Source organism: Synchiropus splendidus, chromosome 7 (genome assembly GCF_027744825.2).
Source record: "Synchiropus splendidus isolate RoL2022-P1 chromosome 7, RoL_Sspl_1.0, whole genome shotgun sequence".
NCBI lineage: Eukaryota > Metazoa > Chordata > Actinopteri > Syngnathiformes > Callionymidae > Synchiropus > Synchiropus splendidus.
The window spans coordinates 5,655,322-5,673,837 of NC_071340.1; the positions used below are offsets into that span (position 1 = coordinate 5,655,322).

Consider the following 18,516-nt stretch of genomic DNA (forward strand, 5'->3'; position numbering starts at 1 on the left):
TGCTTTGTGCTGACCACTGCGCCACTGCTTTGACCTTTAGAAGGACCAGGAGGTTGGCTCACTATAGTCAAATAATTTGTGAGGAAACTTCAGTACCTGGATAAAACTCTGGACAAGGAAGTTCAGGCAGTGGGATTCGAACCAGGTTGTTTATTTTGTCTTGTGTTGGCTCACCTCATGGCTGTGATCTTTGTCCTTGTGTTTCCTTTGATGTCTGACTACGTGTCAGTGCCAATGAATTGGAGTGCAGCTATCCTTAGTTCTAGCACGTACTTCTATGTGTGCTTTTTGTGTTATCTATGTGCTTCTATATCCAGGATTGTGTGCTGTTGTGTCCATGAATGATGCTCCTATGAGCTCATAATGGTGTATTAGTTGATATGTCTCCCCGTGAACCATCATCTTACTGTGGCGGTGAGGTTTGAGTTCCTCTGTGATGAGTGGTGGGCTGACCCTGAATGACTCGCCAGCTGAGAGAGGAACAAAAACACAAAAACTTAAAATATCTTAAAGAAGTAATACAGGAAAACAAAACAATATTTACACAGATAAGCAAACAAATATTTAACTGGTACAGAGAATAGCAAGAACAGAATTGTAACAGTATTTTACTGATAAACTATGTTACTCCATTGCTATACTACACAGACCCATCCCCTTTCTCAGGCGACTCAGTGGCGGTGTGTGACTGTCGCATTGGACTGCTGGACCAGTGGCAGTGCTGTAGGTAAGTGGGCAATGGTGAAATACTGGACCAGGAGGTTGAGGTAATTGGCAAAGTGAGGGAAGCCCTTCAGAGCAAGCAGAGTGGGAAGGCAGTTGGTCCTGACAGCATCCATTCGAGGTGCGGAAGTGATTAGGAAGACTGTTCAATACGATCTTCCAGGCTGAGGAAGAGCACCACTGATGATGTTGATAGAGAAGTACAGAATGGGTTGGCAAGAGTTGACAGTCTTTGAGGACCCGGAGAAAGCCTATGACAGAGTTCCTAGAGAGGAAGTGTGGTATTGTATGATGAAGTCAGCAGCAGCATCTGGGAAGTATGAGTAGGGCTGGACTTGTACGAGGACAGTGGTGAGGTGTGCTACAGAAGTGAGAGTAGGATTACATCCAAGATGATGGAGAGAAGCAGCATGAAGCTCAGCAGCAGCAAAACGGATCAGTGTGGCAGGAGGGTTGGTGAAGTTGCAAGTAGAAGCAGAAAGCAAAGAGGAAGCTGGTGTATTAGTGTGTGGCTGAGCAATTGTGTGCTTCTTGTATCCACACGTGCACAACTGTATTATTGTGTAATAGATTTATGTTTTGGTCATCTTTATACAGCAATGCTGAACCATGTGTGCAAACCATTCAGTATGTGTCATCAGTGAGTGGGACAGTTTGTGACCATGTGTGGCCATGGTTGTGTACAACAGCATTGTATTTGGTGGCATCTGGATACCAATGTTTAAGTTAGTAAAACATTGGCTGTAGGGAATAACTAATAATAATAATAATAATAATAATAATATGTGTTTGAGACTGAGTGCAACACTGCTTGACCATGTTTGTGTATTAGTGTCACTGGTTATGTGATACTGTTAAGTTGTGTTTGCATGTTCAAGACTGCTGTAGCTGGTATTGGTTTGATCAAAGAATCAAAGAATTTACTTTGTTTTATATATCTCATTTAATGTTATCATTCGAGTCACAGGTACATTTCATAATTTTTTGCTCATTTTCTTTTAAATGCAACTTCCCTGAACGCATTCAACGGTTATGTGTGTGTGTGCGCGTGTGTGTGTGTGCTGGCGTGAGGCATGTGGGGTTGAGTGTGGTGTGACTGTGTGGTGTGATTCAACAACCCGGTGCCCTTGAACAGGGTTACTGCAAGTCATCTCAGGCGAGTTTCAACTTTCACCTTGTTCCATTTACAGCTGACCGAAAATCAACAACCACATGGTGCGTTGCTGCTGCACACAATAACGGCTGTAAAGAAACAGGTGAATGGGTCGCTCACATTTGACGTTAATCTTGCAAGTCTTTTCACCTGTCATTTACCTCGTCCAGGGTCAAAGTCCAGACCATAAACCAGAGTTCACGCATCTGATTTGACAATAATCTGGTTAAGTTCTGTCAAGACTGGGGACTTCATGATCAGAGTTCACAACCTAAATGTCCTGATCACATGAACAAAAGTAAGTTTCCATGTGTCAGGTTTCAGGTCTTGGATCACCTTGAAGACGCGCAGCCTTTGGTCATATTTGTTTGGTGGCACTTTAACTGGTCGGCGTGATCTTCCCGTTGGCCCTGGGGGCGTGGGTGAGGAGGGACCAGCCCTTCTAACTCGTCTCCTATAGGCTGCTATTTAGACTTGGGGGACGACAGTCGCGCACCTGTGAGAGCAAAGGTCACGTCCTGGCTGCACACGACTGCTGGCGACGACGACATTCAGCTGCATCCCAGCAAGAGGTAAGAGCTCACTCTGTTTACTCTCAGGACTTGCCGCCATATATTTCTATGGATTTTAGCTTCTAATTTTAAAACAACAGGAATTCATTACTACATCTCTTCCACCAGTCTTCCACTATTTTTTTCAGTTGTTGTTCATTATAGCTTAGTCATCTAGTTATACAGAATCTTGGAAATTAATTTGTAACTGAACTGGAAGTTTTGAAATTACAGAAAAATATAAAAAAATATTTAAATATCAATTATATATATATATATATATATATATATATATATATATATATATATATATATATATATATATATATATATATATATATAGATAGATCGTTCAATTTTTTTTAATTCTTTTTAAAATGTTCCACTTCTTTAAGGAAGAGTCACCCATACTGATAGAGATTGAAACCATTTTTTTTCACGATTTAAATTCAATAATTTCGTGGTTATGTTCAGTAATATTGTTAATGATCATATTCGTCAACTGTCCAATGTGCCCTTGGTAATCACTTAGCGTTCCACTCCCCAACACTTTCACAGAATGGAGCTGCAGTCACCCAGGAGAGTTAAAGATTCTCTTATCCCGGGCCACTGCCAACAAGTCATATGAAAAGGTCCCCAGACTCATGTTACATCTCCTTGGTCCGACAAGTTTAAAACTGAACATCCGTGATTTCTGACTCTGCTCAAAAGAACTTCAACCTATATTTCCTATTTGTGAGTGGTAATATCTGAAATGTCGACAGGGTAAGCAAACAAGCATCTGAGTTTTTGATGTTTGGCAGTGTTTAAGATGCTATGCCACAGTGTTGACTCCATCAGTTGAGGTGAATCACAGTTGACTTTGACACTTCCATGTTGCCACACCAGTATGTCGTAAGGCCGGTGAACTTTAGCACGCCGGAGTCTTCATCTTAATGGTTTTTGCTGTGTTGACAGATTGAAATCATATACATTTGAGTGAATCAGAATCCACCTTAAACAACACGAAGAGTAGGCCTGAGTGATTATTTCGCTTTAAAGGGACAACACAATACAATGCTTTTTTCAAATACAAAAATGCTCCTCGGACCTGACCCGTGCTTTACAAAACCACTGTGGAGAGTCTGTTCAATGTACTCCACCAATCATGGAGACGCTGTGGTACCAGGTAGTTACTTCATAAGTGACAAGACCGTCTCCCGGCCTCACGCTGGGCTGGTGACCTGGAAGGAGGGGTTCAATGCAGGTCACAATGATTTGGCCAGTCCGACCCATGCCTCACACGTTTGCTCTCTATTTATCGCTTTCTTCGTCATCATGAATGTGTGACTCAAAGTCTGCAGGTAGTGTTGACATTTTTAAATATTTTAAAGTGACGGAGAACGAGAATAGAAGTGTTTAACCAAATAATCTTGAGCATCCTGTTTACTTTATTGTACCAAAAGGACATGAATTCATTCGTTGGCTTATCAGCTCTTAAACGTACCTTCATTTTTTTGGAAGCAGTGTTTTCTTTGGAGGCATTATATAAAAGAAAACTTAGTTTTACCTCTTTTATTAGCAAAGGCTACAGAATATTCTTTAACTTTCTATGAAAAATGTCCCACAATGATTCTTGATTATTTATGTAACATTACAAAGACAGGAACGGGAATAATTTAGTAGTGTAACACGAGTGTGAGTGAAATTGTCGGTGGATATCCACCCTGTGCTGCCGATGCATCTTTCATGCATCGGCAGCATTTGTCTCAGAAAGCAGGATGTCTAAATCTCCTATGTTAATCAAAGTACTGGTAGCTTTTTGAACCTAAACAGTACCTTTGCTTTTAAGCATCTGTTGTTAAAGCCGGGTTCATTCTAAATACCAAAATCCAAATCTAATGTAGTTCTTGCCTTTAACGGTATCTTTTCTGTCTCCCTCAAGGTGCTTTGCTTTACATTCCTGAGTCCTTTTTTTTTGGTAAATTAAAAAACATTACTTTGGTAATAATATTGTTAAAATATATTGGCACTTGCATTTACTGAGGATGATGGAAAGTGTATTTTAATAACACAAGTAATGTGTCTACATATTTCCCTCTCGTTTTCGTCGGGCTGGGAAACTAGAGACACAATATATTATTTGGAACGATACTTGGCAATATTGCGTGAAAGGATGTTGCTGAATTGGATGGGACCAAAGAGAAGCCTCTGGCTCACAAGTTATTTGCAGTTAGATGTGTGTGGTGGACAGGGTCAAGACAGTTCTGCCTCCTGATGGAAGGACTCCGAGTAGAGGCATGACCTTCACTAAAGATGTTAACATGCAGCAGCTATATTTGCATGAATGACAAATGTTGGGTTGTTCCTTAAAGCATTTGAGAAAATCAAGTTGATCAAGTGCATTTGCTGTAGGTGACTCCTCTATGTCATTCATTTTGTATACATACACATCTATACAGGTTCATCAAAATTACTGTCGCACACTTTTTCTGACAGAATACACTAGGTGGAGCTATAATACCAGTGCAGAACTGACTTGTCCGTGTACTCGGAGAGCTTTCCTGATTTCACCAACTACAAGGCTGGCATGGCATCAACTCGACCTGCCGTGTTCGGAGAGAGAAAACAGCTGACTTTTCTAGGATTAAAAAAATATTCTGTTGCTCTCTGTGAAGCTGAACAGTGTATACTGTCTATCAGTCCAAATTTAATGTTATTCCCTTTAGGTCCATCACCCTTTGGTCATCTGAGTTTGGGTTGTGTGGGCAGCAGACAAGGCAAAGTGGTCCAGTCCTTCTGGTCCTTCTGCACAAATTCTCCTGCTGCTGAAGCAGATAGATGTTCTCGAGCTCCAACACTTGGTGGCTTAGTCCTGTTGAGAACCATAGCCTCAGACTTGCAGCATTTAAAAATGAATACATTTAAAGAAGAATCGCACCGTTGAGTGGCACACAGTAAATAAAAGAAATTTTACCCAAACTTCACTCTAAAGCAGTTTGTTGAATGATGGACTCTTTCCATGAGACTGGCTGCATCGCTCGCTGGCCACCTGCATGAGTCACTGATGCTTCCTAATGTTGTATTGTATCCAATTGTCGTATTGTATTGCCACCAATGCATCTCCTTGATTGTCCAGAACTTTCAACATGAGTGTCCCTGACACCTTGGGCAGTGGAGCCATAACCATGCAAGAACCAAGTCACAGGTATCAACAATGTGGCTTTTGATTATTGGATATTAGATATTGACCGTGATCCTCATCCTCAGCATTCAAGAGGAACATTTGTCACCTGACCCTGAGACCCAATCAGCAGAGCACGGCGTCGGGAATAACAGCGAGGTGGTGGAAGATGGGGACGGAATGACCCAGAACAGAGGTCAAGTCAAAGCTTCAGAGCTTCAACACCCATTAGAGAACCAAGACATTCACCTGCCAGAGCACGATGTGACGCCTGCAGCAGTGGCTGACTGTGAAGGAGCTGTCAAAGCCAGTAAGTATTGTAAGTTTGAGACTTTGACTCAATAATATACTCTGTTGGACAGTAACATAGCTGCTCACTGATAACCATTTAATGTGCTTGTGGCTGTTTTTTCATCATGCACAGGCCTCAGACTTGCTCAAATTATTACAAAAAATATTACCAAAAATAATATTAATATTAAGATTATTGAATCATGACAAAAATGACACTTAAAATTGTCTCTCTTAACAGTACAAATTTGAATGACTTCAAATGAAATAAAAATGGATGGAAAGACAACAAAGACAAAAAAGTGTGGCAAATAATCCTAAACTCAAAACGTGTGGAAGTTGGGAACCACTCTTTCACTAAATGACTTGAATTTACAAGCACTTTGTTATTCGAAATGTTGTTTCACGCCTCAATAACTTGCCTGACAAATATCTCTTCGTGAGTCAATCGTCACCGTGACACGCTTGGCTGCGTTGAGCAAACACACGTCTGCACTCAAATACTGGAGGGTGACACAACTGATATATCTCGTCCGACAAAAACGTATCTGTTTAAGCTAAAACAAAAAATGTTTCGATTCTTTCGGTGACAGAGCAGAGAAATTCAGAGCAGTGTTTTTTTGCCGTCAGAAAAAGGAAGTCGGTTGCGTCCTGCCTCCAAACCTGACTGGTGGGTTCCTGTTTCATCTCAGGTGTCAACACCACCTTCCATATCTGCTGCAGAACCTGCAGATCCAGTTGCCCCCAGGGCAGCCCTCCTAACACACCCACAGATGTAGACCAGAGATGTCTGCAACCGCAACACACTTTACCTTAGTCTACCTTAGTCCTCTGCTACGACTCTCTGACTCCCACCAATGGCTTGTAAATGCTGCTGCCCCACTCCTCCCCAAGCAGATCCGGGGACTCAGACCGTCCTGCCGTCGAGGGTGTCTCTTGCCCCAGCCGATCAACTATGGAGTATCAAGAGGGACCAGGCTGTGAGGCTGAGGATGGAGGGCTCGGGCGCTGCCTCTGAGACTCCCATTACCATTGCGCAGATGTTCCAACAGACAGTCGAAGGATTTGGCGATCACCCAGCCCTGGGTGTTAAGAAAGAGGACCAGTGGCAGATGGTGTCCTGGAGGGAATACTACAGCATGTGCCGAATGGCCGCCAAAAGCTTTCTGAAGGTTTGTGTTTGCTCTTCCAGTAGAACAGGAAACTCCATTGCACATGAAGACTCAAGACAACATTTCATTGCAAATTAAAGTAGGTAGCACTGAGAAGATTCGCAGCTGTTCTTCAGCACCTAACACTTGTGGAGAGGTTGCACACTGTGAGATGTAGCGTGTCCTAGGCAACACTTGACTCTGTCCCACAAGAGTAGAATTATCCAGGGAGAGCAGAAGGTAACTGAAGGGCAGATGCACTGGATAGACTGTTAGATCTGTTATTGAGCAGTTGACATCAGGAGGTTGTCACAGCAAGTCCTCCATTTTTTATCTTGATCATCCTCCAGCCTCCCCCAAACCGTTGCCACAGTTCAAGTTTGAACTTTTACCTTTTTGACAACACGAACCTCCCTACATCCAATTTGATAAACAGAAATCCTGCCGTGTGCCACTCCGGCTGTAAACCGACACTTGGGCGTGTGAAACGCTCCTCTCGTGGTGTCTCTGATTTCACAGCTCCCTCTGGAGGCTCAATGTAGGTCAAAAGTTACATGTGGCAACAGCATTAAACATGCATGTACTCTTAAAAAAATATTTTTTTTCTTTATACAGTTGGGGTTGGAGCGGTTCCGTGGCGTGGGCATTCTGGGATTCAACTCACCGGAGTGGTTCATCGCAGATATCGGCTGCATCTTGGCAGGGTGAGGTCACAACCTTGTGTTTTTCAAAAAAGAAAAAAAAAGTCATCATTTTTATGAAATACAGAGATGTATTTGAGGTTTTGCATTCCAAAATCTGTTGTTCTTAGTGTTTTTAATTAGTCTTAATTTTGTGTTAAGTGTCTAGCGCACTGTTCTGTTCTTTACAAAATTAGATTTGACAAACATGACTGAAAGCACTTCATTTCTTTAATGTCTTTATATCCTAACAATTCTTAACCTAATATTTATGTAGGCAACCATTCCCCCACTATTGTTGCCATGCGTTGCGTTAAAAGACCTTTGAAATTATGGTCTCAATTCCAGGGACTGAACATTCCGACTGAAGTAAAAGTTTGTTGCACTTGTCTCTGCTTCCTGCACAGGAGAGACATGTTTGCATCGGAGCAGATCAGAGATCAGCATGTGATTTAAGTTAGCTAGTTCAACATTTCACATGTGTCCTGTGGGACACAGACCCGAGCCATGTCTCATTAATTTAATCAGTATTGCACTCGAAAGCGCTCTTCACTGGTTTTGGAGACGGATTCCAGTGATGTAGAGAACATAAACGCCACCGTCTACGCCCGTGCTCAGGGTGATGAGTTTGTTTAGTGGGTCACAGTGTTCTGGAGATGCTCTGGTGATATCATCAGCCCCTGTCTTCCAGCCCACGAAAGCAGGGGCTCCGTGTACATTCATGTCAAAGGAATCAGCAGTGTGGAAAGCATGTGGACAGGATGGTGTGTGTCAGCTCATGTGGCTTGAATTTATTTGCGAGTGATTTTGACTTACAAGTGTGAAGCCATACTGATTGCAACGTTAAGCTCCTGCTCTCTCATTGTCATCCATCATCTGATGCACTGCAGACACGACAGATTCCATTAAGTGATGTTCCTCACAGCAGCTGCCAGCCGAGGTGGTTGGAAGGTTTCCACCTGTACAGTCACGGCAGAGTGGGTGTTGCTGGGAGAACGCCATTTCAGCACCCACAAAATGAAGCGGTTTTCTGTGGGTGGGGCTTATGTACAGTCTCTGCTGTGTTCAATAGGGGGCGAATATTGTTTTAAGAGACGTCAGACCACTAGGATAAGTCCTCAGAAAGTAAAAAATAAATCCTCCTCCATGATGCTTCGGACGATGAGCAGTTTGGGATTGGATCAAAATGATTGATTAGGGATTGATTGTTTCCTTTTCCGTCACATGTTGATCACGTTCGTCTTGTGCTTCAGTGGCCTAGCGACCGGCATATACACCACCAACTCTCCAGAGGCTTGTCAGTATGTGGCTGCCAACTGTGAGGCCAACATCCTGGTGGTGGAGAATCAGAGGCAGCTGGAGAAAATCCTGCAGGTGATGGCAACACGACCACAGCAGCTCTGGATGAGTGACTTGGATTAGGAATCAAACGTGTCTACCATTGCCAGTCTCCGCATGTCAACACACCTCCATTTGTCACCACAGGTGAAGGATCAGCTACCACACCTGAAGGCGATCGTCCAGTATAAGGGCGAGTTGCACCAGAAGGCGCCGTTTCTGTACACGGTTAGTTTCATGATACCAAGCAACCTTTGACAGACGTCTAGTCACAGTTGCTAAGTTGTTCGCGGTGGATGCCGTCTTCAAGCTTGTGAGTGAGATCTTACAATGGCATAGTCACAGGTGAAGTTTGACACGTGGCTGGTGATGAGCAGTGAGTTGTGTCGTTCATACACTGGCATGTTTTGACAGTGGCTGATCATTTTCCCGTTGTGGTGTCTGCTGTTCTCAAAGGCCAGCTTGCGATCTAAAAGATTCAGGTGTGTCTCATGAAACTGAAGGTGGTACTGTCAATGAAGTGAGCATCTTGTTTCATTATAAGCACTCGAGCATCTTCCTATCTCACTGTTGCCATGACCACGTGGCACGTGATGGACTATATCAGGTAGGCATTTGGAGTTCCCTGAGACACAGTTGCTGTCCTCACAGGTCCAGCAAATCAATCTGTCATTCAGAATAACCATGCATCGTGGGTAGCAACAGGGTCACGTGAGTCTGACCTTAATTTATGAGATGCAACAACCAAAATTTGGTCTTTTTTTTTACACTACACTACAGTGGGATGACTTCATGAAACTGGGCGAGGACTATCCCGACGAGCAGCTCAACGTCATCATTGACAGCCTCCGTCCGAACGAGTGCTGCACTCTAATCTATACCTCAGGAACCACTGGCTCCCCTAAAGGTGTTATGCTGAGCCATGACAATGTGAGTATCGCACGACGTCTGACAAAGCCATCCTTGCTTGAAGGTTCATGTACTGTGATGTTGAAGGAAAAAATCATCAGCAGATGGTATGGCTTTCTGTGTGATGCCGTGATCTTCGGAGCATGGAGCATCAATCAAATACAGTCGAGAAAAAACAACACTTCTAAATGATTGACTGAAGATTCAAGTTCCAATCTAAAGCATTCATTGTGTTTTCACTGCATGACTTGGGTTAATAGACAAGGTCGGATGAGGCCATTCTCACAAAAGGTTTTGAACTTGTGTTCTGCTGCGCAGTGGACGTGGACAGCTTACGTGGCCGGTAAAGATGCCCGCCTGAACTACTCAGAGGAAGTTGTGGTCAGTTATCTACCTCTCAGCCATGTGGCGGCGCAACTCAACGACATATGGATCTGTATGAGGTTTGCCGGGACCACCTACTTTGCAGAACCAGACGCTCTGAAGGTGAGGATCCATTCTGGTTCATCACTCACTTTATTTATTGCAACCAATCTGTCTTCAGGGATCGCTGGGGACAACATTGAAAGAGGTGCGTCCCACTTCCTTCTTGGCGGTCCCACGAGTTTGGGAGAAGATGCAGGAGAAAATGAAATCAGTGGGTGCAAAAGCTTCCCCTCTGAGGAAGAGAATTGCGGACTGGGCCAAGTCCATCGGCCTACAGTACAACTACAGCGTCATGAATGGGTGAGAAATTTGTTGCATCAAAAATGTCTAAAAAATTATGCAAAATATTTGGAGTAAATAAAGATTTTGTATTTGTGGCTTTCAGGGAGAACCAGGTACCCTGGGGCTTCACGCTGGCCAACACGCTGGTCTTCAAGAAGGTCCGTGCTGCACTGGGTTTGGACCGCTGTAACCTTTCGTTCAGCGGTGCCGCCCCCATCACCAAAGACACCCTGGAGTACTTCATGAGTCTGAATATCCCAGTGATGGAAATGTACGGCATGAGTGAGAGCTCCGGACCTCACACCATCTCACTCAATAACCGCTACCACATCACGAGGTCAGTATCTCCTTCTCAAAATAAGTGGCCAAAACCTTCTATCACTGGACTAGCAGAGTAACTTGTATGATTGATTTGGCAGTTCAGGGTCGTATTCCTGAGCCAATGGAATAATTTCCTTTCTTTGCCGACCCTGGTTCATCTGTTTGCAGTTGTGGGAAGGTGATGTCTGGCTGCAAGGTGAAGCTGGATAAGCCAGACCAGGAAGGCAACGGTGAGATCTGTTTCTGGGGTCGGAACGTGTTCATGGGGTACTTGAACATGGCGGATAAAACTGAGGAGGCCCTGGACCAGGACGGCTGGCTACACTCAGGAGACCTGGGGAGGTTTGATTCACAGGAGTTCCTCTACATCACCGGACGCATCAAAGGTGAGCTCACTTCCTATCGCACCATGACTTGCCATGTCCTGGTTCTCTCACTCTCTTACACATTCCACCCTTGAGGCAATACGACAATGTCTGTGACAGTGTTGTGGCCACAAGGGGCAGACGGCAAGGGGTGTTCCTAATTCATATATGCGCAGTAGCTCGACTTTTTTCCTTGTTCTAGTCTAGAATGGTCTGCTCAGTCTGCAATATATTGCTTACTATTGTGACAACCAACAAGCAAAGAGCTTAACATGGCCACAGTTCTGCCAGCATGGAGCAGGATGCTGGAGTGTCTTTCAAGCAGCCACACTATCAACCACCCGTCCAGAACCAAAGGAGCGGTCAGCGCTTTTACTGACTTAGTGACATGTTTCATTGGTGGAATGCTTCGTGTAACAACTTCCTAACTGACCGATTTGAGATAAACTTGCTCAGGTTACTCTTAAAAAAACCCGGAGAGGGCTGACCAAAAGCGACACAACATCCTGTCCCGTTTTGTCTGTACTCCAGATACTCTGGTCAGTCAGGCACCTTTCTCTGGTGTCAGTAGCTGCCAACATGTTTGGACAAGAGTCAGTCTGACAGTGGCAGGACCATGGACAGCGTCATCGCCAACAAGCCCCGGCCCGCCCTTTGCACATCAGCAGCTTGTTGTTTGTTGATGATCGGGGACAAGACAGACATTCGCAGGACAGATTATGAGCAACATGTGAGAATGTATGCAACATGGTTTTATGATGATTATCTTGTCTTAATAACCATGGATAGGTATTATCTCAGTCAATTTTTCGATTAACTGTACTGCCTTAAACCCCAGCTCCGAACAAGATTCTGGGCACACAGCACCAAACAGCAGAAACATTTGTATTCACCCCAGACAATGTTTTGTCTGTGTTCCGCCTTAAAACCCTGTCAGAAGAATATTGCGAACACCTCATTTAATCGATAAATAATATATAATATGAAGATGCGATTTCAACCCTGCCTCATCTTGCCATAAAATGGGCACATCTGCCAAAATGTAAATGCACTTCAACACGTGTGCTCATGATGAGTTGCAGGTGTTACTGAATCTGGAGTCTGGAATTGTCAACTCCCTTTATAGGGCAGGTGTAGGTTTGGCTGAACTGACTAATTAATAAACTTGTTCTTACTCACAAGGTGTCAAATAGTCAGTTGCATGTTGATGCATACTGCGGGGAGAACCAGTATTCCATACAGTACCCTGCTGATGTTGGAAGTTCTCCCACTTACCAAAGCATTAGAGGTCTGTCATTTTGATCAAAGGTACTCTTCAACTGTGAGTGATAGAAATTTAAAAAAATCCTACAAGTGAATGGTTTTTAAATAATGAATTAGCATTTTATTACATGACATACTGAAAGTATTTGATGGCCTATCAACCAGTAAGAAGTTAGACAGACCTCTTAGTTCTTCTGTAAGAAGCCCTCCTGTTCGCCACTCATCACAATGGCCAAGACCAGAGAGTTGAGCAAGGACATCAGGGGTAAAATGGTAGACCTGTGTTAGGCTGGGACCGGCTACAGGACGATAACTTTGTGAGAAAGCAACCAATGTTGCAATAATTTGAAAATGGAAGAAGACGACCTTTCCTCTCTCTGGAGCCCTGTGCAAGATCTCTCTTGTGGGGCATCAATGATGATGAGGAAGGTGAGGGGTGGGTCCAGAACTCCACGACAGGACCGTGTCGATGACCTGTATAGGGCTGGGCCCACAGTCTCAAGTAAAACCATGAGCAACGCTCATGTCGTCATGGATTAGAATCCTGAGGTGCACGCAAGGTCCCCCTGCTCAAGCCGGCAAGGCTCGTCTGAACTTTGCCAATGACAATCTGGATGATCCAGAGGAAGAATGGAAGGTGGTCATGTGGTCTGATGACACAAAGGTGGAGCTTTTTGGTCTAAACACCACTCGGCTGTGTTTGGAGGAAGAAGAAGGTTAAGTACAACCCCAAGAACACCATCCCAACTGTGAAGCATGAAGGTGGAAACATCAGTCTTTGAGGATGGTTCACAACAAAGGGGAAAGGATGACAGGGATGGATGGTGCCTGGGTCTTCCAGCATGAAAACAACCCGAAACACACAGCCAGGGCAACTGGGGAGTGTTGAAAACTTGACGTCCACTGAAGGAGTGTGCTGCTTTGAAAGAATTTACCTGCCTCCTTCACATGGCGTAGCACAGACATCTAGTCACCTTTGACATCCTGGTGTTCCTCCAGTCAACAAATGTGTAACACAAAATCTACACCAGCAGCAGCCTGGCAGTATGAATGCTGCAGTCAAAGTTGATGGAAAACTCTTGTAAGGAATTCTGTCTTTGAACAGAGCTGATCATCACGGCTGGGGGAGAGAACATCCCACCGGTCCCCATCGAGGACGCGCTGAAGTCTGAGGTGGCTATCATCAGTAATGCCATGTTGATCGGTGACAAACTCAAGTTTCTCTCGATGCTGCTGACACTCAAAGTAAGAAAACACACACAACAAATGAAAACTCTTCTCTCTGCATGTACAGCAGCTTGGTTAACTCAGGGCTGTGTCATGAAAACAAACATCTAAGAATTAAAGTGTTGAAACATTGAACTGCAGTTCATTTCAAAAGCCAAGTGAAGCTGAAACTCCGGTGTGTTTGTCTACAGTGTGTCGTGGATGAAAACGGTGAGCCCACAGACGATCTGAGCCCTGAGGCATTGGACTTCTGCCAGCAGTGCGGCGTCAATGCTTCCAAGGTTTCAGAGATTGTCGCTAACAAGGAGCCAGCCATCTACAAAGCTATTCAAGAGGGAGTCGAGCGGATCAACGCGAGGGCCACTTCCAACGCCCAGAAGGTTCAGAAGTGGGTTATACTGGACCATGATTTCTCCATCACCGGCGGAGAACTGGGTGAGTACAGAAGCTTGACTGGGGCAAAACCCAGCAGGAATGAAATGTTCGCATTATTGACGTGCCTACATGCAGTCATCAGTAAATCACACTGGGACATCTTGTGCGTCCACATGCCGACTGCATTCCGACCCGAGAAGCTTGATTTGTCAGGAGATTGTGTCAGGAGAGTAAAGATGAAACCTTCTGCCCCTTCAGGTCCAACCATGAAACTGAGACGGCCCGTGGTGGTGAAGATGTACCAGGGGATCATCGACGAGATGTACGCGGCTGCGGAGAAACAATAGACTGACGATACCAGAGCGGCACAGGCGTCAGCTGAACACTCACCAGAGGCAGACTCTGATTTATGTACATACAGTCTCAGGATGCACTTTTATTTGTATATAAACCATCTTGTATAAGCCAAACCTTGCACTACATGCAAGGTGAGAGCAGAAAGGTTGTTGGCATGACTAGTAGCTGCTTCATTTTAAGTGATGCTCTCCGTTTGTGTGGCACCATGGCATATTAACAGTCTCAGTCTAATTCAAAGTGATTTGCAGGGAACTTTTTCACCACGTATCAAGGTTTTATTGAATCTTTAGTCTGTTGTTAGACAAATTACACGGTATTAAAGTGCCCTAATAATACAACCGCAAATATTGCGTTTCTTAATTCCTAACACACAATGTATCAAAGTGTGAATATTTGTATACAGCGTTTTGTACTTCTGTTTCAAACAGAACTGTAATGTCTTAGTCTAACTAAGGTACCTGAATGTTGGGCTTCAGAGTATCTAAATTTCAGATAGAAAACATGTTAATCTACTCATCAGCAACAGCGATTCAAAGTTTCTGGTCTCAGGGCCACACCAGAGATGAAAAAAATCCATTCCAACAACACAAAAAGGATCAGCGCATTTGATTGATTAAGCAAAGGGAAAATGAAAAAATGCTTTACAATGATGTCAGAATGTTTGCTTGTAAATTCCACCCGAGATAAACTCCAAACACTTGTGCAATGTTTGATTTGTTGTCTTGCTGCTTCAGTCGATATACAAGACGCTTCTCCAATGACCCTGACACACTGTTCTGGTGTGGACACTCAAGTTCTCCCTTGCATACAAGTCTGCGTCGACAGAAATACCCAAACGTGTGAACGTGAGCTGCTGTGAGATTGAGTGCTGGTCAGAAAGAAACAAAGTCCTCAAAGGATGTGAATGAAGACTGAATCATCACTGTCAACAAATTATTCTTTTTACAACATGAGCTCCATTAAGATTGTCAATAAAGAATGTTTGATTTGGATTAAGTTGTAATGACTTTATTATGCATCACTCTCAAATCTCGCGGATCTGCCAAAACAATATGACCACAGCGCGTGTACTGTGCAGGTTTGAGTTGAAGATATTTCTCACTTCAGTTGACTCTCTTTTCTCCGTCCTCTGCCTCACACTTGTGAGTAGCGAGGGTTCACAATCGCTCATTGAGTGTGCGACACATGAACTGTATCATCACAGCTCTTTTTCAGTTCCACAATGGCGCCATCTGGTGGAATAAATTTACTTATGTTGAATTTAAATAAACGTCTCTGCTTCTCACATACACTGTGTGAAGCATGTGGTGAATTAATGATGTGCTTCGGGCCTTCATGATTTTTATTAATAAGAAAATGTATGGACTTTGAGTCCATGGCGACTCATGTTGAACGAATTGTATGTACTATTGTGACATTGTCGATTGGGTTGACATCTTACCGGGCATTTATTTGACCTTAATTTAAGGTTTGGACATCGATAACATATTTCTGTCACAATAGAAACATAGAAGTTGATTATTTCAATGGCGAATCGAGCCAACAAAAATAATAATAATGTTTATTCAGTGGCCTTTTTTTCTGGCTTGAGCACCAGCCCCTACATAACTTGTACGTGTGCTTTCAGTACGTGCTGTTGTAGCAATTGCACTTATTGCGTTGTGAAATTAATCCGCATCTGGTCATTACTCAATATTTTTAATGCATTCGAAGGAAAAAACACAGAAAAATGAACGATTCACTGACACACCCGAGAATCTGAACCAAATGTTCCCGAAACACCCCAAACAAATCAACATCAAAAATAAAAAAATATGTATTATTTACAGTGGAGGTCATAACCCTGTTACACTGTCACATAACACAGTTTGACGCTCCTCCTACATAGCCAACACAGCTGCTGAATCTGTCACATTGCTGTCCTCAAAGCGGCACAGGTATCAACCCACATCAACACAAGGTGTTGCTCCACATGTTTTGTAACGCTTCAGTGCATCTGTAGCATTTGACCCATCACTACTGATGAGGCTGGCATGAACTCCGGCAGCCTGCAATCCCAGGGCCTCATGTATCAACTGTGCATAGTCAAGGTTCTGAATTCCCTCATACAATTTGTATTTTGAATGTGAGTACCAAAAAAATCAGCATACACACACCAGTTGGTGATTTGTGATCAGAAATCCCACCCGTTCATAAGCAACATGCTCCTGCATGGATAAGGTCATTTGCATTCAGACCGGCCTCCAAATCACAGGTAAGACACCCAGCTTGATTCCCAAAGGGTCGTACCATTTTGCTCTGCACGAAGGATTGCCATCCTCGCCCCTTTTTCCAGTCCGAATGGAGGTGACCAACTTTCACATTGTACCTCTGTATGAGGGGCCGTAGAGGACAAAAGTCATCCGTGACCTCTCACACACATATACATATATATATACTCTCAGCCACCTATATTCTAGCTCTCACACAGACTCTACCTTTCACACACATACTTGCTCTCACAGTTATAGATACTCGCTCTCACACATGTATTCTACCTTTGACACACATATTGGCTCTCACACATGCTATATATGTACTCGCCCTCACACACATATGCTCGCTCTCATTCCCTCACACACATGTGCTGAAATGTCCAAATCTCAGTCTCACCATGACTGAAACAACTGACTTTACTTTCATCTGATGTGACACACAAACTGAGTCTGAGTCTTACGCTGACTGTTTTCTGAATGAGCAGTGTGTGATACACAAAGCCATGAAACAAACGTGAGCACCAGCCAAAGAGACAATACTCATCATGTGACGGGGCCATTACCGCGCTGATGTGTGCAGCTATTGTTCCGACGATATGAAGGAAACTGGCTCTTGCATTTAAGTTCATCAGCGTTCATTGTTCATCTGTCTCTGATTTGCAAATCCCTGGACTGTTACTGAGTGTCGCCAGCAGCAATAGAAACTTGCGTAAGACAGTTCAGACGTTACATGTGAGAGAGAGAGAGAGATGAACGACAAACACTGATGAGCCAGTTTTATCACCCAACTCTCCACTATCAGAAAACACTGTGTCTGTTTACAGAATTCACAAGAACCATGGCAAACTTAAAGCTTTAGTCAAAATTTGCAAGTTCTGTTCATGAATACTGTCGCAAAACAAACATCCTTTACTGGTTTTATGGGCACCGGTGTAAACCCAGGTAAGGCTGACTTCACGTCAACTCCTTAGTTGTTGAATATTACATCATCCCTGAGGGACGGCCATCGCTTAAGATGATCAGCAATGTGTCTGTAAGAACAGGATGCAACGCATGTCCTAATTTATGACCCGGTCATGTGATCTCCTGCAGGCCTCGCTCCAGTTCAGCAACTGTCGCAAATATTCCATCAGATATCAGGTTGCATTCTTGCACTAATCTCACTTGCAGTCAGATTACGTGAAGACAACAATGCCAGCAAAAATGCAACAGTTCAGCTTTAAGCATGAAAGATCTTCACCGTGCGAGTCTCCCTGAGCCAACAGTGAGTGGGTCACCCAGATTTTATTCAACATACAGAAAGTGGTCAAGAAATCCATCCCTATTTCTGTAACTATACACACACACACAAAAAACTACCACAAACACAAGTTTACACACACAGCTACACACAACCATGGGAATAAGGGGTCAAATTGTTATTTAAAGGCCATCAAATGGCCGTGTGCTTTATTTACTGTCACTAAGGAGGAGAGTCACATGAGGGATTATAAATGTCAACTGACGTCTACTTTCCCTCAGTCAAGTGAATTCAAGCGTGATTTGCCGCACACATGCTTTCCCGCACACTGCGTGTGGTGCTCCTCGCACTCTGCAATGCACGCCTGGAGCTATATGGAAGTAAAACATGTTTTTATTTTCCCATGACCAACGCACGCCGCATACTGCCCCGCCTGGAACACCTGA

The 18,516-nt window shown here is 43.8% G+C and overlaps 1 protein-coding gene across 11 annotated transcripts; it reads left to right on the plus strand.

Annotated features, from left to right (window-relative positions):
- Nucleotides 1–3: 3 nt before the first annotated feature.
- Nucleotides 4–15,621, plus strand: LOC128762642 (long-chain-fatty-acid--CoA ligase ACSBG2-like). Of its 11 annotated transcripts, XM_053871035.1 has the most exons (19): nt 7–145; nt 649–727; nt 1,914–1,979; nt 2,047–2,174; nt 2,337–2,448; nt 5,546–5,614; nt 5,677–5,909; nt 6,776–7,053; nt 7,648–7,736; nt 8,966–9,086; nt 9,198–9,278; nt 9,831–9,980; nt 10,278–10,445; nt 10,504–10,685; nt 10,771–11,004; nt 11,157–11,374; nt 13,722–13,861; nt 14,035–14,278; nt 14,477–15,614. In XM_053871035.1, exons 4-19 carry the CDS (start codon nt 2,165–2,167, stop codon nt 14,563–14,565), a joined length of 2,418 nt encoding a protein of 805 aa, XP_053727010.1. In that variant the 5' UTR covers nt 7–145; nt 649–727; nt 1,914–1,979; nt 2,047–2,164; the 3' UTR covers nt 14,566–15,614. The 11 variants fall into 11 exon arrangements, with proteins under 11 accessions (XP_053727009.1, XP_053727011.1, XP_053727016.1 ...); XM_053871034.1 differs by having other exon boundaries at nt 4–145; nt 667–727; nt 1,914–2,174; XM_053871036.1 differs by lacking the exon at nt 649–727 and having other exon boundaries at nt 6–145.
- Nucleotides 15,622–18,516: the final 2,895 nt, after the last annotated feature.